Source organism: Tauraco erythrolophus, chromosome 4 (genome assembly GCF_009769465.1).
Source record: "Tauraco erythrolophus isolate bTauEry1 chromosome 4, bTauEry1.pri, whole genome shotgun sequence".
Classification (NCBI taxonomy): domain Eukaryota; kingdom Metazoa; phylum Chordata; class Aves; order Musophagiformes; family Musophagidae; genus Tauraco; species Tauraco erythrolophus.
In genome coordinates this window covers 17,568,459-17,592,141 of record NC_141468.1, presented here as the reverse complement: position 1 = coordinate 17,592,141, position 23,683 = coordinate 17,568,459, and the positions used below count along the sequence as shown (strand labels likewise).

At 37.8% G+C, this 23,683-nt stretch overlaps 1 protein-coding gene across 1 annotated transcript in view; it reads right to left on the bottom strand.

Annotated features, from left to right (window-relative positions):
* Positions 1–23,683, bottom strand: part of KIF21A (kinesin family member 21A) — a 94,460-nt gene that overhangs the window by 30,492 nt on the left and 40,285 nt on the right. The window contains exons 4-12 of the mRNA XM_086609871.1: positions 20,685–20,834; positions 19,823–19,957; positions 16,494–16,661; positions 14,555–14,670; positions 10,850–11,045; positions 9,834–10,023; positions 7,394–7,457; positions 395–479; positions 95–212 (exon numbers count right to left, since the gene is read on the bottom strand). Coding sequence (XP_086465997.1) covers positions 95–212; positions 395–479; positions 7,394–7,457; positions 9,834–10,023; positions 10,850–11,045; positions 14,555–14,670; positions 16,494–16,661; positions 19,823–19,957; positions 20,685–20,834 — 1,222 coding nt within the window. The remainder of the gene's footprint in view (positions 1–94; positions 213–394; positions 480–7,393; positions 7,458–9,833; positions 10,024–10,849; positions 11,046–14,554; positions 14,671–16,493; positions 16,662–19,822; positions 19,958–20,684; positions 20,835–23,683) is intronic.

The window sequence follows — 23,683 nt, the reverse complement described above, 5'->3', positions numbered from 1 at the left end:
ACAGTGGGTTGACAACATTCTATCTTGCCTACCAAAACCCAAGGAATGACAGACAGTATTTGTAAAATTCTACAGAATATTGCACTGACTTCACCTTTTTCATCGGAGTCAGAATCTGATTCATCTGAGCTTTCGACAACTTCCATGTCATCTTCATCCTCATCATCTTCCTCCTCTTCATCCTCATGATCACTTACTTCCTGAATTTCCTCCTATAAAATGTACAAAATAGAAAGATGTTGAAGTACACCCACACTTTTCCATCCCCCAATCACTTTCGACTACCACTGTGAACCCACAAGATTCACCTGACCTGTTCCTAATTTCCTTTCTATAAACTTGTAAATCTTTAAGCAGACAATGACAAATAAACCAAACACTTCTAAATACTTACCACTTCCAATTCATTATTCTCTCTCTCGGAAGTGCCTTTTTCATCCCTCTTCTCCTGCTCGTTATCTGTGTTATCCTCTTTAACACTAGCAGAAGAGGCACAGAGACAAAACATTCATAAACCGAAATGACATGTTCCTCCCATCCCCCAAACCAATAAATTGTATTCCACATAAAGACAAAAACCAAAGTGTAGTTAGACAAAGGTACAGGTGTTGGGCATGGGTAAAACACAACTTCCGAACTCCTGCAGATAATAAAATAACACTTAATTACTCTTAATCTTAGCTTGCAAAATAACATTAATGATTAGCATCTTATTTTAGGGTATATTGCACAACTGGGACAATCAGAATACACATCCTCATATACTACAGCAGCACTCATTTTGCATGGAAGTTGCGGTGTACCCAGAATAGCTTTTACGAAAAAGAAAGAACATTGTGTGCAGGTGCAACATACATTACAGGTATTGCTATACTCTCAAGCTATAACAGAGCTTACTGTGCTTACAATCATCTAAAAATGTATGTATAAGCCTTAAGCAATATCTTAATTTATCATACTATAACTACTCTTTTAGTCAAAGGAATGCTCGAAATAGGCATCGATACAACAACAAAAAGAGTTGAGAAATACTGAATTTTTGCAATAGGTCTGTCCATCTCATAAAGAAACTTTTCCCAACCATTAAGATTACATTTTAGTATATTTCCATGCCTTTGTTTTTCAGACTATCATTCCAAACTTATTTAAAATACAGGTATCTCTATATTCTTTCCTCTCATAGAATCATAGAATCGTCTGGTTGGAAGAGAACTTCAAGATCATTGAGTCCAACCTTGGCAACCTGAACTGTAATGATTGCTTATGAAAATTATAGCAGGGTTTTTTTCGGTTTTGTTTTAAAGGTGTGATCTATTAGTCATTAGGACCAGTTTTTACATTTTTAAGTACAGATTTGAGACACCACATGCAAATGTAAAATTCAAAAATCAATGGCACTCTGCAAATTGTCACGGACCAAACGTCAGTCCCTCTAGCGCTACGTGTGCAAAACCCACCATGCCCAACAGATGGGAAATGGTGATAGAACTGGGCTAGACATCATAGCAGGTAATAAAGAAAAACGTGGTTAGGACTGCATAACATGGAATCCACCTCATCTAACTTCAGCTGCATAAAGGTTTGGGAAGTTATGTGCTGTCAGTCACCGATCAGGCACTGATAACTGGAAATGCTGCTCTTCCTCTACTGACACCAAAATAAGCTCAGGCTCGAGGTCTAACTCTTAGACAAATCCAGTACTCAGTGCAGTGACAAGAAATGTTCAGTAGATTTGAGACATTATAATTTGACAAGCGACACCTAAAACCCACCTTTAAGACAGCTCTACTCTGCAATGGGTAGGAAAGTGACACAGTGCTTCTGTGCACACGCACGTTTTTGTTATACTATTTTTTAACCTGTTCAGTGCTAACTTGTTCCTTCTGCCTCGCTCATCACCAGTGAGACTGACTCCAGCTACAGCTAATGATGCGCAAGGCAGAAAGCTTTTGCTTGGACTGTCTGAATCCACTCAGCAGCCAGGGAAGCGGGAAGTAAAATGTCTAACCAGATTTGTACAGAAAACAAATGCCAAACAGGGAACGCTGAGCCACACAATCTCATTTCCACAGATTCGCACCTCACTCAGTCCACAACACATTCTCTTTTACGTTAGTTAATAAGTCTAAACGATAACGATCTTAGCTGCAATCTTCATGCATATGGAGGCAAATCCCCAGTTTCTCTTCCACCTGCACACAGCAGGGAGCTCACTGCTGCAGAGAATTTGTGTTCTGCCTAATAATGGGAAGAGGCAGGAGGAAGGAGAGCCAACAGCTCTCCCAGGCAGAAATGTACTGCTTAATTTGTGTACTACTGATCTGTAGATTTGCATCATCTGCATGAATTCAGTGGGGGCTTTTTGGATCAAAGTAGACAATTGAAAAATAAAAGCTCCTTTACTTTCATTTTTAGTGACAGCATATTTCTCTTTTTAGACCTCTCAGCTGCCCTCTATAACTTACTACTTTATCTACTGCTTTAGCTGAAACTGAACAGAAAGAACAGTCAAGGCTTCAGTCACATACTTTCAAAAACAAAAGAAGCAGACTTAACTGAGGTGTGAAGGTCCAAGACCTTCTTGATCTCACGTCAGAATTGTTATCGCCGTATACTGTCTGTTATACATTTCATAACATGAGCTACTGCGCTTTTCTCTTGCCTTTCATTCCATACAGGCCATGCAAGAAGGAACTTAATTCTATAGCAATTCCCAAAAGCACCACCGCCCCACAAACGCTCAACACTGTGCAATCCCAGAGTCAACCTCAATTCCACAACAGAGGTTTCTTCCTTTTAAAACACTTGTTGAAAGTCAAAACACAGGAAAGAAATTTGAAAAGTCAAATGAACTACTCTTGAAGTACTTATGAATCTGCCCAACTTCTTTTCATGTATGACAACCAGTTAAGTGAAATGACAGGTAATTAAAAACCTGGGAAATATTCCAACCTTCTTTCTTCTTGACTGCTTTCCTCAAGTTTCTGTAGCCTTCAAAAGCACGAGGTACAGTATTGGAAGGCCAAGCCAATGAAGGACAAACCAGACAGTGAAAAGCAAAAGTGATAAGAAGGTAAAAAATGATATATGAGCTTGTGGAGTTTAAAATGAAATTTTAAAAGATATCATCAAGAGACAACAAGTAGTAAAAAGGCAATACATTTTGCACAGTTGGAAAGTAAATAGAAAACAAAGAAGCAGCATTTGTAGGTTAACTAATCTGTCACTGTCAACAATTGTAAATTCAAGTTACACTAAGGAAGACATTTTAGATATAGACAAAATATTTCATTTTGACAATTATTCTAACATGGATTCAAAAAACATCTTAGTTCTAGAAAAAGCTCTCTCCTCTTTTGCCACTTAAAATTGGCAGACAAAAATATCAAAAATTGCAACAAGTACTGCCATTGAAACAGTTATATATCCTCAAGATTATATCAGAAAAAAACCACATTGCACTAGTTTTATATACGCTGATAACATATTGTAATATAAAACAGTAATGGAATTTTTTAGTAATAATATTCCAAATCATATATTCTGAATATAATTCATATAAAGTCTTCAAACTGCATTTAGTTTTTTGTTTGGGGTTTTGTTGTTTGTTTTTAAATAAAAACCAGAAAATTGCAGTTTATTTTTCTGGGATTCAAAAAGTACATGCCAATGATTGCTTGTTATTTTTTAATAAATTAACAAAAAAAATGCATCAGAAGCAATGAGATGGACAAAGTGTTAGTATTTTTACTTGTACTTTTTCCTCTTGAACAAATGTGGATGAATCAGTAAAAAAATGTCTGCATGATATATAAGTGTAGAGATAGCTTAAATTTCAACAGCTATCAAAATTCCTCATGTTCCCATTAAGAGCAATTTTTGAACAAGAGCTGTTGTTGCCTTTTCACCTTACACTGCCTGCCATCTTCCTTCAGTATCAGCTAGGAGCTAACACACTGAACTCCATGTAATTTTATCACTAATTTAGTCTAAAAAAGGTTAGGAAAGTCAAAAGACAACAGTCAAAAAAGGTTACCAGGTATGTAAGGCTGACTAATGATTGACAGGGACATGGGAGGTTTGCTCTGGGGCTTCTAGTGAGTAGGTCACACTGTGGGACACTCTAATCAAGCATGACAGTATTTTGGTAGCCAAAACAGGTAAACTGTTTCCAATAAACTTTATGACAGGTGCTTATTAAAGGCTACAGATATATAGCAGTACATACCTGTTGCTCACTCAGAAACTGGCTCTTAGATCTTCAGGCTAGCTTACCACAACTTAGATAAGTAGCATGTATTTAAAATTATACACCTTTCATCATACTGACCCATAACCAGGAAACGAAGACATCAAGAAAGGTAGCAGATGAGGCAGAACCAGTAACTAGGTTTAGCGATTCCATTTTAATAGGAAAACGCTAGACAACTTTAAAAGAAATAGTACAGTAAAAGCAGCTAAATGCCTGTAGAAGACAGAAGTAGAGCAAAGAATCCCTACCAAACTGCAATTTAAATTGTCCCTTTGCAACACATTAGTATTTCCATTGCCAATTCCTGAACAAAAATCCACAGTGATATATCCTGAACAAAGGCTTTGTATTTCATTAATTAGATAGAAGCACTCTGCAGATAACAAGTCTGACAGGCTATATGTCTGATCCCTCAAATTCTAACATTTCTTAGCTTCTACAGAATTTTTCTCCTAACAAATGCACCTCAGAAATTTCTAAACATTTATTACAAAGCAGTGTGCAGATGAGCCAGTAGATAGACTCAAACCTCACCAGCACTTTGAAGAGCATGACACCATTCTATAGAGCACATGACTCACTTTAAGATGGAGGCTGGACCATGAAGAGGTCTCTTCCAACTTAAATTTTTCTACAGTTCTCTAATTCTATAATAGCAGGATAGAAAACTGATCTCAAAAATAGTTTATGGTAAGTAGTGCCTACTTCTGGATCAGACCACTTGACTATCTGATTCACAAGATTGTTGTTCTAGTGTGAGCAAGTGTGACTGGACATAGAAGCTTCTTTGAGGGAAAAAAAAAGACTAAAATGAACAACATGTGTTTTGCTTACTACTGTACATAGGGTAAAACTTCCAAATGTTTTTTTAAAGGGATCTTCTACAACAACAAGAGATATTATTCAGTATATCTAGTAACCTTTACCTGTTTTCTGGTCACAATCCTATCTGCTACCTAATACTCACATTCCAACCTAAGAACTAAGGCTCTATTTAAGCATGTATTTAAATGCATGCTTGATTTTAAAATGTGTTGAAACATACGAAATCAAATCTCTTTTGTTCTTGCGTTTACAGTTAAAGATCATATTGGAGTGTCTGGCTGAAGAGAGGCCAGAACATTCTGTTGATTTCGCTTATTACTTCCATCCTCCCCTCAAGTTCCTACAAATACAAGACAAAATCTATCAAAATCCCCAGAAAAGATTAAGAGCTTCCTGAAAAATGATACACAAATGAAGAATTCAGTTGTTATTAAAATAAGTGATCTCTACAAGTATCAGACATTTGTGTGGTGAATGGATTTATAGATACAGGACTTTGAATTGCAGATATCCCTAACTCAAATCTACTTTATACTTCAGCTGCATTTCAGGCTTATACTGTTTTCGTTTTACTCTGAACTTGTAGAAGTCTGAAGGACCATTAGTAGAAAGACCAACATATTAGAAGCATGGAAAATTTAAAGGAAAAGGGAAGGATCTCTAATGGAATGAAAGTCTCGGAGCACACAAACAGATCCTTGCTTTACTAACTGCTGTCTGAACAGGCATTTATATCAATGTCTACGAGCATTTTAGTAGATGAGAAGTTTGACAGCAAAAAACAGCAAAGCATGATGTTGCAGAGAATTAGGAAACCTCAAATTAAAAACATTCATAAAAGCAGAAAGACAAAGCAAAAGAAGCCATTCCGAGAGCTACCAAAGAATTCCCAGCTATTCAGAATATCTTTTCTTCAGAAAGCTGTTTCAGTTTTGACATACAGTAGAAAAAAGTTTATAATTTTTGTTTTTGAAAACATCTGTTGAATTTCAGATGCATTTAAAAAAAAAATTTAAATTATCAAAATTTATGGAGAGCACCTGTTACTAATTATCTAGATAAACTCATTACAGAGACATTCATTCTACAAATACTGCATACTTCACTGGAAGAAAAGATGCAAAAGAAAAACACCTATAACTTCAATGTGTAAAAGGGTTTGAAGGAACAGCAATTTAGGATCCAAACCCACACAGCAACAACAAATGAATTTTAAAGTTTCAGTGGTTAAAAACATACACCTCTCTACTAATAAAGAGAAAACAAACAGAATTATAATTCATAAACCACCTCTTTTTCTTTTTCCTTTCTTTTTTTTTCAGCTTCTCTAGATCTTTCTTGGCTATATCTAGAATTTCCATTGTCTCTTTCTCTGAAGAAAGCATAGAAGCAGAAAACACTGATGGTCCACCAAAGTACGTGGATCTTGTTGAAGCTCTTGACAAGTTGCGTCGAAGATTTTCATTCACTGCTTCACTTTCTAATAATTTTGCTCTTAAAAGAAAAAGAATTGTAGACCATGAATCACAAGTATTGCTAATGCATGAGATGTATATTCTTTAGCATCTGTAACTGCAATGCATTACCTTCAGTTTAAAAAGAAACTACAAACCAAGGTGAAGTCTCACAAAATATAAGCGTAGGAAATCCCTTGATGAGACCATTTTACACAAGTTATGTATATTGTATGTATATCATATACCTTAGAATACAAATATAATATTAGAATATTTATAATATAAATATTTAGAATATAAATGTCTATATAAATATACACACAGATATATGTACAGATATATATCTGTATATATACATACATTACACAAAAGCTACAGTATTATATGGCTCTAACACTAACTGGGAAAAGGCCACATAATTTTTTTTGCATGATGCACCTCCAAGAAATAGAGAAATAAAATACCTAAAATATTTTAGATTTTAAGTAGCATTAAAGGAAAACAGATTTTTTTTAAACACTAAATAGTAACAAGTAATTTCTCAGTACTATCGTTTCTATATGAGGTTATAAAGTTATCATAAAACAATTTTTTCAAGTTTTGTTTTCCTTTGTGCAACTATATCAACTTATCATAATTATTTATGCAACATCTTACTTCAATTTCTATTGTCAGCTTCAACTTCAGCATTGTCATTTTCTGTGGCCAAGAGCAACACCAGATGGCCTTAGAAGGTGAAGAACCACTGTCCTAAAGTAATGCCCACACAGGAAAGCAGCTAAAGTATTTACTTGTTAACACTTCTAGTTCTTGTGAGGTTTTTTAATAAAAATTGTTCAAATACATATCATGCAAATACCTGAGATCTTCTATTTCCTTGATATAATTATGAATCATGTTGCTAATTTCTTCATTTCCTTCTCCTTTGAAGGACAGAAAGAGAGGGTGGGGGAAAGAGAAAGATTGAGAAAGGACAATAACAGTATAAATATCTGAATATAGTTACTAGGCACAAGGTACCAAAATGAAACAGTCATACGGGCTACACACTGAGATCTTATCTGATCTGTAAAATATATTTCCTCCTTAAGCTGCATTAAGTTTTTGGTTCCTCTGTGTCACATGATCAGAATTATTACAAGTACCTTTTCCCATTTCATTTGTTTTCCATATTGGCACCTTTTAACAATGCATGTACCATAAGCCTAAAGCAACCTGACAAACTGTGCACCAGAACAATGCAGTCATGGTAAGTCAATTGGTTGATTATTCTAGAAGGTGAAGTGAGCCAACATTCACCCGTCTGTGTCCAGGTTCTCACTCAAAGCAAAATATTTAAGTCCATGTATAGCTAAGCATACAAGTAATTGCTATCCAAAGGTATTATTCCACATAGAGAAAGCCAAGCAGGATCTCCACCCTTTATTGGATGCAGGGGAGAACATTGTCACCAAGGACAAGGAAAAGGCTGAGGTACTTAATGCCTTCTTTGCCTCAGCCTTTAATGGTCAGACCTTTTACCCTCAGAGTATTCAGCCTGAGCTGGAAGACAGGGACGGAGAGCAGAACAAAGCCCCCATAATCCAGGAGGAAGCAGTCAAGGACCTGCTACACCACCCGGACACTCACAAGTCCAGGGGGCTGAGTGGGATCCACCCAAGAGTACAGAGGGAGCTGGCAGAGGACCCTGCCAAGCCACCTTCTGTCATTTATCAGCAGTCCTGGCTAACAGGGGAGGTCCCAGACAACTGGAGGCTTGCCAATGTGACACTCATCTACAAGAAGGGCCAGAGGAAAGATCTGGGGAACTACAGGCCTGTCAACCTGACCTCAGTACCATGGAAGATCATGGAGCAGCTCATCTGGAGTGCGCTCACAGGGTATGTGCAGGACAATCAGGAGACTGGGCCCAGCCAGCATGGGTTCATAAAGGGCAGGTCCTGCTTGACCAGCCTGATCTCCTTCTATGACCAGGTGACTCACCTAGCGGATGAGGGAAAGGCTGTGGATGTTGTCTACCAGGACTTCAGTAAGGCCTTTGACACCGTCTCCCACAGCATCTCCTTGAGAAGCTGGTGGCTCATAGCTTACACAGGTGTACTCTTCACTGGGTAAAAAACTGGCTGGATGGCCGAGCCCAGAGATTTGTGATGAATAGAGGTACATCCAGTTGGCAGCTGGTCACAAGTGGTGTACCCCAGGGCTCACTATTGAGGCCAGTCTTGTTCAATATCTTTATCAATGAGCTGGATGAGGGGAGTGAGTGCTCCCTAAGTAGTCTGCAGATGACACCAAGCAGGGCAAGAGTGTTGATCTGCTTGAGAGTAGGAAGGCTCTGCAGAAGGTTCTGGACAGGCTGCATCTATGGGCCCAGGCCAACTGTATGAGGTTCAACAAGGCCATGTGTCAGGTCCTGCACTTGGGTCACAACCACCCCATGCAATACCACAGGCTTGGGGAAAAGTGGCTGGAAAGCTGCCCAGCAGAAAAAGATCTGGGGGTGCTGGCTGACAGCTGGCTGAACATGAGCCAGTAGTGTGCCCAGGTGGCCAAGAGCAGCATCAGCATCCTGGCCTGTATCAGAAACAGTGTGGCCAGCAGGACTAGGGAAGTGATCAGCACTGGTGAGGCCACACCTCATATACTGTGTTCAGTTTTGGGCCCCTCATTACAAGGAGGACATGGAGGTGCTGGAGTGTGTCCAGAGAAGGGCAACAAAGCTGGTGAAGGGTCTGGAGCATAAGTCTTACAAGGAGCAGCTGAGGGAAATGGAGTTGTTCAGCCAGAGAAAAGAAGGCTCAGGGGAGACATTATTGCTCTCTACAACTACCTAAAAGGAGGTTGTAGCAAGGTCAGTGTTGGTCTCTTCTCCCAGCTAGCTACTGATAGGACGAGAGTAAACAGCCTTAAGTTGTGCCAGGGGAGGTTTAGATTAGATATTAGGAAAAATTTCTTTACATTGGCACAGGTTGGTTTAGTAGGCATGGTGGTATTGGGTTGAAGGTTGGACTTGATGCTCTTAAAGGTCCTTTCCAACATTAATGATTCTATGATTTCATGTTGCTCATAGTCCTAAATGAATGGTCAAGTTGGGGTATCAAACTATTTCTATTAATAGAAGTCTGCAGAAACAGAGGAAAGAATTAGATGGGGGCCCACCCCTGCCAAAGCAGGTCCTACATCACTGTTACAAAGGCATCACTTCATTCCAAGGGACCCATGAAGCAAGAACGTATAACTGATAAGGTCATGAACTTATTAAGCAATTTACCCCCACACACAACGCACACACGGCATACCTGCTCTGGCTAGCACTTGGTTGGCCTGATCACTCATAAGCTGTGTTATTCTGGCTCTCAGTGCATCAATAGTCTCTTGCATTGCTTTAATTCTAACACGTAGGTTGTTGTTCTCTGTTTGCAGCATCGCATTTTCATGAAACATGTCATTGATGCTTTCAACACCTTCTTCATCTATAATCCTTTTACCCTTAAGAAAATAAATGTATTTTGTTACTAGTAAAGGTTGCCCTACATATGAAAAATTTTTAACTTGGCAAAGGCAATCCACAGATTACTTGAAATTCCAAATAGATAGCAAAATATAATCTTCTCTCAAAAAGTTTAAAACAATGGATAAATAGATAGTTTTCCAAACATTGATGTCTGGCCAACCCCTTAGCATTTGGGTCCTGCGTAATTCCATCATAGTGTGACATACAAGTTCTTGAAGAGGTTAAGAAACAAGAAGACAATTCTTTATCAAATCAGAATACTATCTCAAAGATAACAAAGGAGGAGGACACTGTTTGGTAACCACATTTATTGCTGGAAAACATTATTTGTTTAAAATTTCAGGAAGAAATGGGCATTGTGTAGTATGACTATTCACGTTACATAATTTAAAATGTATTTTTAAAAACATAAATTGTTTTAGCTGTCTGCTAAGTTTTTAAAAGCAACACACGATAACTGTTCACATTAATTTATGTGCCAATCTAAATTGTGGTCATTTTTGCTTTGGAAGTGACTATTTCTTATTGCTGAGCATGACAAGGTCAATATTTGCCTTTTGAAAAGCAAACAGTATGCAGCATCTGTTGATATCATTGGCATTCACCGATTTATCTTTTCTCTGGGGATGCAATCTAAGTTTCGTAAAAACATTTGGTAATCACTGGAATCAGAAGTGTTGTTTAAGTCAGGGTTGCCATTCAAACATTTTTAGTGTATGAAGTGGAAGTAGCCAACAGAAAAAGAAGCTGTAGAACTGCAAGCATTTTAAAGCAGAAGTAGTCCTAAGAGGATAAACTTACTGTTTTGTATTCCATGAGTTCCATCTGTAGCCTTGCAATCTCACTGCGCAAAGCATTTATTTGTTGACTAGCCCTATCCTGATTAACCACCACCTTGTTCTTGATGTTCCGTGCCCGATTGGCATACTTTAATGTGTTCAAGGTTTCCATGAAGTCTCGATCTGAAGGGCTCACACATGCTATCATGAGAGTCTGACTGTAAGTTACAAACATAGAGGTCAGCGTTACACATTAAGAACAAAAAGAGTAGAGAGAACCTAACAGGTCTTCAGGTAGGTGGTGAAACAAGAATAGTGACTTCATAACTTTTGTGGAAATATTCCTCTACCTAACTCACAGTAGAAGACTGTCAACCACAAAGTTCACCACTGTTACAACTTGTATCACCCTAGCAGACCATAAGAGATGCTAGATCATTAATTGTTCTACATGTAAAATTATAAGAGCAATTAATTGGTATTCCTACAAATGTTTTTCAAATTATATTCAGTTTGCCTAATCACACCTAAACTGAAATTTAAGTCCTTAAGATCAACCTTAAGTCCTAGACAGTGATCTGGATAACGTAGTAGTCAAGACCGCCTACTCTCATTGGTTCCTGAGGTTCCTACCTACTTAACCTGAAAGTTGCCTGAATGCTCAACATAGCTGTCCACGCATGTGCACAACTGCCTAAGGTACCTATTGTCTACCTCGGGTTCTACCAAGATCCAAACTGTCTGAATTCTCCACTGCAAACTATCTCCTGTTATCCAACAGAAGCCCAAAAGCTAGTACTTACTCTTACTACATCTGGCTATAACTATTTACTCCATGTTTCATACCATCACTGCTTAGAGCACTTCCATAAAAAGCAGCAGGACCTGAGCTCTAAGTCTCAGAGGACTATGAACAACCATTTTCCTTTCGGGTTCCCACAACACCCTCTAGCCATCCCATCATGGGATATGCAGAGTGAGAGCACACTCCCTGCTCCAAATGAAAGATCAAGCAGACAGACCAGCAAGACAAAAGCAAAAAAAGGCAAAAAAAGTTGTGCATTCCAACTAAGTGGTTTCATCATTCAACAGGCAAATGGAGGAATTAGAGTCCCTTCCCTCACTCTCTGGAACATACTCTCATTTCACATCAGATGAGAACTGTATAAAGGGGTCAGAACCAGAGCTCCAGCTGTAGGTCATACTCTGAAGGTGCCTACATCGCCTAAATTCTCAACAGATAATGGAAAACACCTACATTTGATGGGCTGAGTCCTCTCCACCAGGCTTTAGAGTAATTTACTTCCCTTTTGTATGGGAAAGCTTAGGTGGTTGCGTTAGGAAGACTGCACTGTCTCCAGAGCAATGGCGCAACATCTGCATTAGGCAGACCGGATTCAGATCTTCACCTTTCGTAATTTCAGATCGAGACAAACTAATTAATCCCTGAAATCCTTTGTGAGGCAATTACCTTCACCATACACACCTGGAAACTAAACTGGAAAAAGTAACTAGCCTAAGGATATAGAAAGGATTCTGTAGTATGGATACTACAGAAGTAGCCTGAGGATACAAAAAAGATTCTGTTTCAGCAATTCTTCTTCAGACTTTCTGCATACCTTTGTGTCAGGTTTGCAACTAAGTTTAGTCCTCAAAATAAGAATATGCGAGAAGAACAACAAATTTTTAATTCTGACACCAGGACTTACTTGTGCTTTCAGTTCAGAGTGTGATTACTTTTCTAAAACTCAGATGACTGGTTCTGTCTGAAGACTGAATGACTTGAACTCTACTTTCCTAACTGAATTGTATAATGATTTAGTTGTTAAAATAACTGTTCTACTCCTTTTATTTTACCACTTCGTTAAACTACCCCCCAAAGTTATGAAAGTTTTCAATTTTTATATTATACATTATAAAAATCATTTCCAAAACCACAAATACTCCAGTCTTACTTTAATAATTCAAGAAACATTAATATTTAAATGCTGCTTCAGAACTATTACAGTACTATATTTAAAGTCAAGATTACTGTGAGAATAGTGTACCAGTAATCTTTTTAGAATAGTTTACCAGAAAATATTTTTTATGTATTTCCAAAAGAGAATCAATAATGCGGACTGTAACACCTAGAGTAGAATTTGGAATTTTCTCATTTCCCAGAAGGAAAACAATATATTTATTAAAATTTCTAAAATTCTCTCACTTTTTGGTTGCCAAATCATAGATAAGAAAATATTTGAATCATGTCAATATGTATAAATCTTCCTTAACATCAAACTGCTAATTTGACATGTCTTAACATGTATATCACTAAAATAAAGACAGGTGGTGGTAGTGTGGGGTACCCACAAACTTAACATCAGTCAGAAACAGACAAAATATATCTGAATATCCGCGTAAATGCTCTGGAATAGCAGCTGTTATCTGTACATTGCATACTAAACTGTGATTTCTCCTAAAGAGCAGGAGGGGGAGTAGCAGAGCTATAAGATAGGAAAACATTTTCGAGTCAAAATATTTCAACAAAACTGCAGTTTTAGAAGTGGCTTGAAAAAAATGTTCATTAGCTAGTGTATTTGATATAAAATTTAGTCAAGAAATGCTATTTGTAGTTATTTCCAGAAAGAGCTTAGAAAAGCTACGTTATTTCTGCTGATTTTTTCATAATTCTTGAGTTTCTTCCTCCCTTAAGCATTTCTGAAAATTCTAGTAGCCTTTACTTTACTTGTTCTGTCTGGCTCTTTGCTTTTCCTCACATTGTAGTGCTGCCAGGTGCTGCTGAAGTTATCTCTCTGAAAAGCAGAGCAACGATTTAAGAATTCTCTTCCACCTTTCCCTATTCCTTTGTGAAATGTCCAGAAAACTTCCTGCCCTCCTAAAAACAGCAGTCAGCCATATCGGATTAAATAGAGGAATAAGAGTACTACCTTGCTAAAGCATACTCAACTACATCCTCTTTCATATGTGTACATGTTAATGTTACAAATATAAAATTTGTTTTAATAAATTTATGTTTGCTTAGACAAAACTTCCAGAGGTCAAAGCCTCTCTCCCAAGTCTGCGCAGGAACTATACAGAATAGTTTCCTACAAACAATTCTGGTGATACAGTAGTTTGCTTTTATTAGGCTTTAATCCATGAGATAACTCAACATATGCACCACACCCCGAGATACACAACCTTTACAAAAACATGCCAGCATCTGTCATAAGCTGACTCCAAGCTCCTGCGTATGGCAATCACAGCAAACGATTAAGCACCATTAAAAACCAAAAAAACCCCAAAACACCACCACACACAAAAAAAACACAACACAACACCAAAAAAATCTCTGCAGGAGAAACTCATCACAGGTTTAAACTATGCTGCAATTAATAAGGCTGTAACACAACAACATTTACCATTTACGCTGTCTATAATCTAAAGACATCTTCATGGAAAGGACTTGTCCTGGAAATGGTAACTCCCAAGTAACTCAAAGCCTCGTGACTAGTAAAGCTACAATAGCACTGAAAAGAACGATGCGAAAAGCCTCTTTTTTAAAAGTCTTTTCCCTACATTGCCAGCGTTTTCTATCATGATAGTAATTTATCTTTGGAACCTCCCTCCGACAAAAAGAGTGGCTATTTTTATCATTGCTTAATGTTCATTTTACTTTCTGAAGATTATGAACTCATTCATGCTTATTCACAATTAAATTCATAAAACGTTCTCATTTTCATACCTGTTTCCCCCAAGAGAGTCTTGAAGTAGCCTTGTAAGCTTTGAATCTCTGTATGGTACATGAGTTGCCTTCTTACTTTTATCTCCCAGTGCACTTATTACATTGCCAAGTGCCAGCTATAAAACACCAAATCATTTAATACACAAGTTAGAATCAGTTCCTGAGTAGTTTTATTTTACAAACAGCTATAAACTGAGGTCTGCACATTGTTAAAAAAATGAATATACTCATGAAAGTTAACCTAATAAGAAAAATTCCAAAGATTTTTACATTTTACAGTAGACAACTATAAACTTTCATGATATCAACAGTGAATCAGATGACTTGCAGTTTGGTATCTGCAAGTGCAAAGTGCTTAGCACAATTTGTGTGCACTGTCTATTGACATCTGTCAATCACAAACTAAAGTCAGAACTACTACAAAAGTAAACATTTAATCTCTATTTCTAGCAGTAGCTATATTCTTTTTAAAATTAATTTTATCAATGCGCTTTAAGCTAGATTCAGAATAAGATATGGAGCATTAATTTAAAAAAAACCCCCACACAACTCAGGATTTACTGCTTCTACAGATATGAAATAAGGAATGTCTGATGAAGATTTAAGCATTTAAAGCGTGAAATTACATAGTCCATAGCTATCCTATTTCATTTCTAAGAAAGAGTCTAATTCATGTTTATAAACAACCTAACTTTGGCTGTAAAATTATTTTTAATGTGCAATCACATGTATTTCCATCAGATTATTCATTTGCCAAATCAAAGAACATTCCTCTAGATGGCACCCTGTACAGCCAGTTCGTAGTCTTGAAAATGGCCTTACTGCATCCAGCAGTCGAAGAACTGTGTATACACTATAATGTGAGACTGCTTTGAAGTGTTTAAATCACTTCCAATATGTTTCCCAAAGCTGAAGGCTGGAATTCACTGTAAATGAAAGTTTTATGACCACATAAAATTTTACTTTTTTCACACCGATTTTCACCTTCATGCATTCTGTACCGTATTTGTTAAGGATGCATCTGTGTCATCTAAACCTCCAAATTTCTGTTAGCTCTATGCTTATATCAATTATGAAATTCAACTAAATTCTCTTTCTCATCCATATAACATAACCAGAATAACTACAAAATATAATTGCTGTCATGATGGCAAGAGAATCACTAAGAAAGTTCTAGTTGCAGAATCCCTCTCTGGTACTGCACACTAGACCAATAAAAAAGGCATGTTTTCACATTTAAAATAACCATGTATTTTAAAGTCTTTAATAGAGAATTGCACAGAGCCTCTGCACAGTCAAGTAGCTCAAAGACATAAAAATACAATCTTCACTAATAATCACTAGACCCACTTTTCAGTGTAGTCATAATTAAACGTTTAATATAGTTAACTAGAAAAACTGCATAGAGAGCCAGTACACGGGGGGAAAAAAAAATAATGAAGAGAAGCTATATGTTTAAGATTTTATTTCTACTTAGAAGCATTTTGCCTAGGATTGTTTTACATTAAGTTTCATAACTATAACAAAGAACCAGCATTTACTGATCAATTAAGCTTATTCATTGTCCACGTTTCACATGCCTGTACTCCTTGCAAACTGCTCGTAACATTCTCCAATTGTTTGGGTCTTTCCAGAAAAAAAAATAAAAAAATAAAAAAGTGAAAGGAATAGCTTTTAAAAGATATCGTAGAGATAGAGTAACTAACTGTATGTCACAACAGTTATAAGTACTATAATTTGCTGGTTAGGGACTAGCACAATAGAGAAAACATTAGCAAGCCAGAACTCGGTGAGAATCAATATACACTGTTAGTCTCATGCTACAGTCCTTGTTCTGCACATGGTGCATTTCTACTTTAGGGATTACTAAAAACAAGTGATCCAAAAAGAAAGAGAAGATGGTACCAACAGCCCATGGAAACAAATTGTATAGTCTTACTAGACCACAATTGATGGAAATGCCTTCTTTTGCCCTTTCTCCTGTAGCTCCTGTTCGCTTTAACCTTTCAGATCCCGCTAGATCAACAAAATGGAACTTGGCAGTAAGAGTTTCAAATTCATTCATCTCAGAAGATTCAGATATTATCCTGTTATCGGTGGCATTATCCTGAAATAAATAAGAACCCATAAAGCTTGATAAGATCTTTCACATTAACATTCATCTGCTGCAAAGTTCAGATCAGAACTATTTACAAGGCTACTTATTTGTCACGTCCATCTCCTTCCTTATTTACCCACTCTCTTATAACAACATCAGTATCTCAAAAAAATGTCTCCACTTTAGTCATATCTACTAACATACCATTCTTGAAGACCCAGCTCTAGATGCACACAAATACCAAACCACCGATTACTTTTAAGCATGGGCTGCAATTGTTTCAGGGCAGGGGAGAATGCATATATTGAAAAATACAAAATTCATCAGCAAGTTAGGCAACAAAATTTATACCTCTCCTGGAATGCAAGTCTTAAATCAGTAGTCAAAGGAAATTGATTTTTTTTTTTTTTAAAGTAACAATAATATTATCCTCCTAAATTACCAGTTCATAAGCCTACCAAATAACTGAAAGATATTTTGGTTTTACACCTCTCTAATCTCCATCATCATATTCCCTGTGGTATAATTCTTCAACTTCATTGTAGGAATTATTTTTTAAGTCAGTTTTCCCAGTAGTCAGTATTCCACCAGCACTTCTGACTTGACCCAGAAATAAGGACAGCAGAGGGAACAAGGGAGAAAAGGTTCCTTTCTTTTTTTGCCCCCAAGTAAGCTGCAATGACTGTTGTCTGACACACACACACTTCCATCAGTTCCTGCCCAGGAACACACTGTGTTATGGGCAGGTACTGTAGTCTCAGCCTCTTTCCACTTCACATCTCAAAGCACAGCAGTATAATTACCCTTTTTCATTAGATAATCCTAAGCTTTCTTCTGCCAATTAGTGTAGCTGTACCATATACTGTGGAGATTTATTTTACTGTAATTGTAGTTGGAACTGTTGCCATGAAAGGAACACTGAATGAGAAAAAAACTTTGAATCACTCAGTTCCTGACCTTCCTGCTAAGATACCCATTGCAGGGCAGTTTCTACCTACTTGCCAAGGCAGCACGTAATAGGCATATATTGAGTGTACAATGGACTTATATTCACACAGGCTTTATTAGGAGTATTTTATCACAGTAAACATGGATTGTTCTGGTTTTTCTTTTAAAAAAGAAAAGGTAAAAAGAAACAGGTATTTTGTGGCAATAATCTTTATGTCCTTAGCTAGCCCACAGGTCCCTCTGCTATTGCAAGGGGTAGTTCGTGTGGCTGCAGAACAAACTGTTCTCACAGCAGTTAAACACTTCACGCTTCTTAAGTGATCTCCTTTTGTAGCAGTTTCAGAAGAGAACGGGAATTGTGTTATTTCCATGAGACTGGACTATTACATCTTTCTGGCTATACTGGCATTTACACTGCTGGTGGATCTCTCTTTCTCAGCCCTCAAAGAGCATTTCTTCTCTCTCACTTAGTAAATCAAATGTACATCCAGAAACTTCTGAGAAGCACAGGCAGCGTGAACGATGAGCAAGGAGCAGCGTGTCTGTGCACTGCAGCCTTGGCTGCCTGCCCACCCAGGACACCAAGACCATGCACGGAGAGACAGGCATAGAGCAGACACCGTCATCCCAGGAACTGTGTTGCCCTAGTAACAAAGGTCTCCCACAACCGTTGTCTACAGACAGCAGCAACAACAGAAACTTGAACTGCATCTATCCTGGCCACTCAATACGGGCTCATATCAATTTATATTCCAGTAGCGTTCAGAGGCCAATGTCAGGTCTAATCTCTACTCTCCTAAATACTGCAGGGAAAGAAGAGGGTGCTGTCTTCAGATTCAGGATCTAGCAACGTCCTGCTCCAGACAGTCAAATTATCTTCTTCATATCTCCCAAAAAAGAAGGAACAAAACACATTTTGACACAAGGCAGAAGGTGGCTGCCTATTCCCCGAATACAAGCTTCTGTTAAAAACCAGGCAGGGCCAGGCAAGGGTCCTGCAGGTGGCTCAGCTGGTGGGAAAGGCTGCAACTCCACCAGTATGGAGGGGTTGCTGTGCTGACAGCCTGAAGGAAATGAGGCTGCCAGATGAGTTCTCTCACTCCCCAGCAACATGGACAGTTTTCAGCAAAACCTCTGAGTGGACAACATCACCATGAAGTGACTGAGGTGCCCTGCCTGGTCTCCAAGTGTGATGCCAGTCCCTCCCGAGTGAGAAGACAGACAGCTGGCCACACCACCAGGTCCACACAGTTTCACCACAGAAAGTGGGAAGAAGTATTTTTAACAGGTGTTTAACAGGTGTATAAAGCAGGTCTACATACCGCAAAGAACCAGGGAGTGACCCTCACTTTGCCTGCAAATGATTATTTGTAGTGTTAAAAAAAAAAAAAAAACACACCAGAAAAAGCAACTCCCCAGAAAAAGCACTACAAATCCAACTCACTGTTCCACAGGCTTAAAAATGTGGTATCTATATGTAAAATGCTAGCCAGGTACACTTCAGCGTTCACTGAAATATTTAAAAATTTGATACCTTTAGAATAATCAAATTAAGTTGCCCTGATGCTACTGTAGTTTTCAGTAGTATGGATTTATTCAGAGCTCTCCTCTTTACAAGATACACCAATAGCAACTAACAAGTGAACATTCATATGAAAAAAATCTTCTGTAGAACAGCTCTGTGTACACTCACAGATCAAATCTGAGGTTAAGTGCATAGACTTAACAACACATCTAAACCTCAAATATATACCTACTTAAAATAAATATGCTAAGCTTCAGAATCTAATGCTTTCCTACCTGCTCCCTGTTGGGCATCAGCACTTAATCTGGAATATCCAAGCATTTTCAGTTAGCTGACTGCAAGCTTAAACCCGCTAACCACTAAGACACTTAAAAACACTTTCCCAATTAAAGACAAATTACATTTTAACTTTCTTACTTGTGTATGTTGCAATAAAACACTGAAGTAAAACACTAGAGGAGAATGGGCAGGTTCATGTGAGAGGCTGCAGTTTATTGTTGCCTCTGGCTAGAGAGAGGATGGTTACATATGCACAGATTACATCAAATTATTATAACGCTTAGCAAATTCATCGAGCACAATGATGACTGTAGCACCTTTACTAAGTGCAATTCAAATAGCAGTGATTGCCAAACAATAATTCACATTTTGAAAAATGGTTCCTAAAATGAAGTTTAACAATAGTAAAGATACGTACAGTGTTAAACGCAGGACAGACTCTGGTTTGACATAGGTGTATGGTAAAGATCGCATGTGACCGTGAGCTCTGAACGTTCATCTGAGTGCTGGCAGTGGTTCGAGACAAAGCCCCCAGCTTCAAGCACTGCATCATCTAGAAAACAGAAAACAAGTACGCTGCATTGCTTGCAGTTTAAACAAAAAGTGTTCCTACAACACTTACTGTTTTGGATATAAATAAGCTTTTTCTCTTTGCTATGATGTCAGTTCCTATATGCCAAAAGCAAAAAGATTCTTAAATAAGCAAACTAAAAGGTTGAGGGTTTTTTGTCATTTCTGAAAGAGAATACTTGTATCTGTTTAAGTGCTCTTTTTATTGTCCCCTGGTAGTAACACAGCAATCTTCCTTTCATTAACCCGCAGCAAAAGCGGACAATTTTTTTTACTTTGTTCAAAAAAGTACAGTACATTAATGTTTGTATTCAGATTTGCAATGCACAGATACTTATGAATGGCAATTTACATCACCTCTGTCATCACGCAAACCTTTCCTGTCACAGAAAAAATAACATACATAAGATTTGGGAGATTAGATTTACACACATGCTAAAATTTTGCTAATAGTACAGTTCTGCTGGGAGAGAAAAGTCCATTTCTAGCATGAAGTGAAAGTGGTACGCATATAACACCAGACATTTATCACATTTCAGTCTACAGAAACTAAAGAAAACAGAAATTTCAGCTAAACTTTTCACCAAAATTGTCTGAGATGCAGATGTTAGCAAGCATAACCTCTATTTTTCACTGCTTATCAAAACAGACAGACAACATTTTTAGAAAGCACTTGGTACGCTACATAGGAATGTATTTCCAATGATCACCTCTGATTCTCCATTCACAGTTCGGGTTGTAACACCCACTGTATAAATTCCTCCTGCTGAATCTTCATGTATTTTAATATTTGATTTTTTATTCTTTGCATCAATATCACGTGTGGTATCAAACAGATCAAGAATTTCTTCATTGTAAAGCTGAGGAGAAAAAAAAAAAACAAAAACAAACACACACATACATTACTTTAGGAATTCCTCCAAAGACTAACAAATCTGTGCATGGCACATACGAAAGGTTCTAAAAATCCAAATGTCAAGGCTCTCGAAAGAGGATGCTGTGAAGAATCCAGACTTAAAAGGACAATGGAACGTTAGACAGAGCAGCTGCAAATTAAGTCACCCGCCCACCTTACTATTATGTCACCAGAAGAAGCAGTAGCTTCCTCCACATCATCAGATATGGGAGAAAATTCTTTGGTGGAACCAGGCAAGGAGACGCACTGGATGCCAGCAGAAACAAGGGTGGCAGTGGTTTCTGTGGCAGGCACCTGCTGTCTTCAGGTCTGACCTTGGGCTTTTGTTTTGTTTTGTTGATTCACTTGGCTGCACCCTCCTCCAAACACTTCAAACTCACTCCACTTGCTCTCCCTGCCATCACACCTTTTCTCATCTCCTCTCTCACACCTTAATAATTCTATATGTCTCTTTCATTTAGATAAACTGTTCCTGCCCTGGAAGGAATTTAACGTATAATAGGTTTTGTGCAAGCTGCTTATTAAAGACACCAACTAGCAGGCCAAAAATACTATGGCATGGTTTCCTGAGCAGGTGTTTTGTTTTTTCCCCCCATACAACACCTATACTTTGGTGCTCCAGATTTAGTTACAACTTTCAGGCACAATCATATGAGCCACAGCAACTATTTACTACACGTTTCAGGAAGTTTAATGTTTACTGCCTGTTTCACTGGGTCTCCTGAAGGTAAGTACATGTACATTTAATGATCCTTCAACTCAGTATCATTAAACACATCAGACTTTTAGATCAGTAAATGATATCAGAACCAGGAAAGATATCGGAAACTACTATGCAGTTATTGGTGTTAGAGGAGATGGATTATAATTTCATAAGAATCTTCTGAGTTTTAGGAAAGGTATTTAGATCCAATTGAAGACATCCGGGTAAACACACACAAAAAAAAACACAAAACAAAACACCACACCCAAACAAAACACAAAAAACAAACAGAAAAAGCAGCATCCCACTGGAGTCTCATGACTCAGGTCTCCACTGATGTACACTAGAACAGCTCCAGTGTCTTTAATTTGTTATATCAATTCACTTCAGCAGAGCTTAGGTCACACTGATTAGATCCCTGATCAAAGTCCCTAGGCAAAAGCCAAAGAACCACTGCAATAGATCTCTATTCACTCGATGTACTCTCTCATGCACTGAAAGCAAGAGGCTTTCTCCTCTCACAAGGGAAAATGATGCATCCCTGAGAAGAAAAGGCTCAGCATTTGTGAATGTGATGCTTTTAATTCTTTGCATATTAAAAAGGAATTATATTTAATTATTAGGCATAAATATTCTAAGTAAGCGCCTTCTTGCTAATGTTTTACCTTGCTAAGTGCAAACTGATGCCACGATTTAGAGAGGAACCTGATAATGTACCTACAATTGCACGGGATTGCATATGCGTATCTTTTTCAAAAGTCAGCAGGAAAGCAAGGAGTTGAGAGGTAGACTGCAGCAAACTAAAGAAAAGAAAGAAAGTAGCAAACAGAACTCATTGTTCCCAATTGTTATCCAGCTGTCAGACTTCAAAGTTGTTCCAAAATAAAACGTTCCTTCAACTTGTTCAATGACTAAATAATTGTTTCTGTAATCCAGCTCTAATGGTAGTTAGGATGGGAGGAAGAGGATATTGTACTGTAGCCTCAGTACAATAAAGATATTTATGGGGAAAAAAGTGACATTTTATTAAGGGAAAAACTGTTTTATAGTTTTAATCTTTCTCTAAATTAGATAAAGAAGACAGGTTTTAGTATGTACATTTCATCTGAAATATGTTGTAATGGCTGCAATTCCGCACATCATTATCACTATAATATTCAATTACTGTTCTATATTTTGGGACTCACAGTCATATTCGTAATGTTATTTCAAAAAACACAAAGAATTCAGAAACTACACTGGTTACTAGTCCTTACACTACTACTGTGACAGCTGCCTTAACAGAAGTGAAGCTGCAGCTCCTCAATGCTCGAGCAGAGAGAACAGGAGAGTACAGCATTCCCACAGCCCACGCTCATGCCTAGACTCTCTCTAGGCAAACATCAGGCGACAAAAAGCTCTGCTTAAGGTTAGCAGTGACAAACCTACACTAGTGCAAAACTAATGTCAGCTTAATCTTTAAAACAGTCATAGGAACATATGACTAAAGGACCTAGTTTACTTCAGCAGTAATAAAACCAACAGCTTTTCTCTTGAGTAATAAAGTGGGGTTTTTTTCCCCCTTGAAGTAGATAAAGCAAAGTTGCAAATACTGAACTAAGTAACACATATTTACACCTGCTCTTCCTTAGAGTGATTCTTCCCCTCCGTGTACTTAAAGTATCAGATTTTGTAGCTTGGTAGTGAATGTAAATATGTAATGCCCAAATCAATCAAAAAAATAGTTCCAGGGGCAGGAGACAGCATAAAAGCTGCAAGACAAACCAACAGCTGCTGCAAGTCAGAGAGATCACAGACGTTATGGACTCTTACCAGTAGCTGGGTCTACAAGAAAACACAAATGGAACAGTTCTTCCACAGCACTGACCCAGGTTTTCTCTGGGTCTAATGAAAGAGGGAACAGTTACACAGAAGCCCAACCCTAAAGCGTTGGGCATCACAGAAAGAAGTATTTTCATGCTAGGTTGTTACTTTGGTGAAAGGAATAGAACAAGTCTCCTGAACGGATTTTGAAAGCTGAAGAAATTCAAGGCAAACTGACAAAAGCAGAAGCACAGTCACTATTCAAAGGCACAAAATACAATCAATTT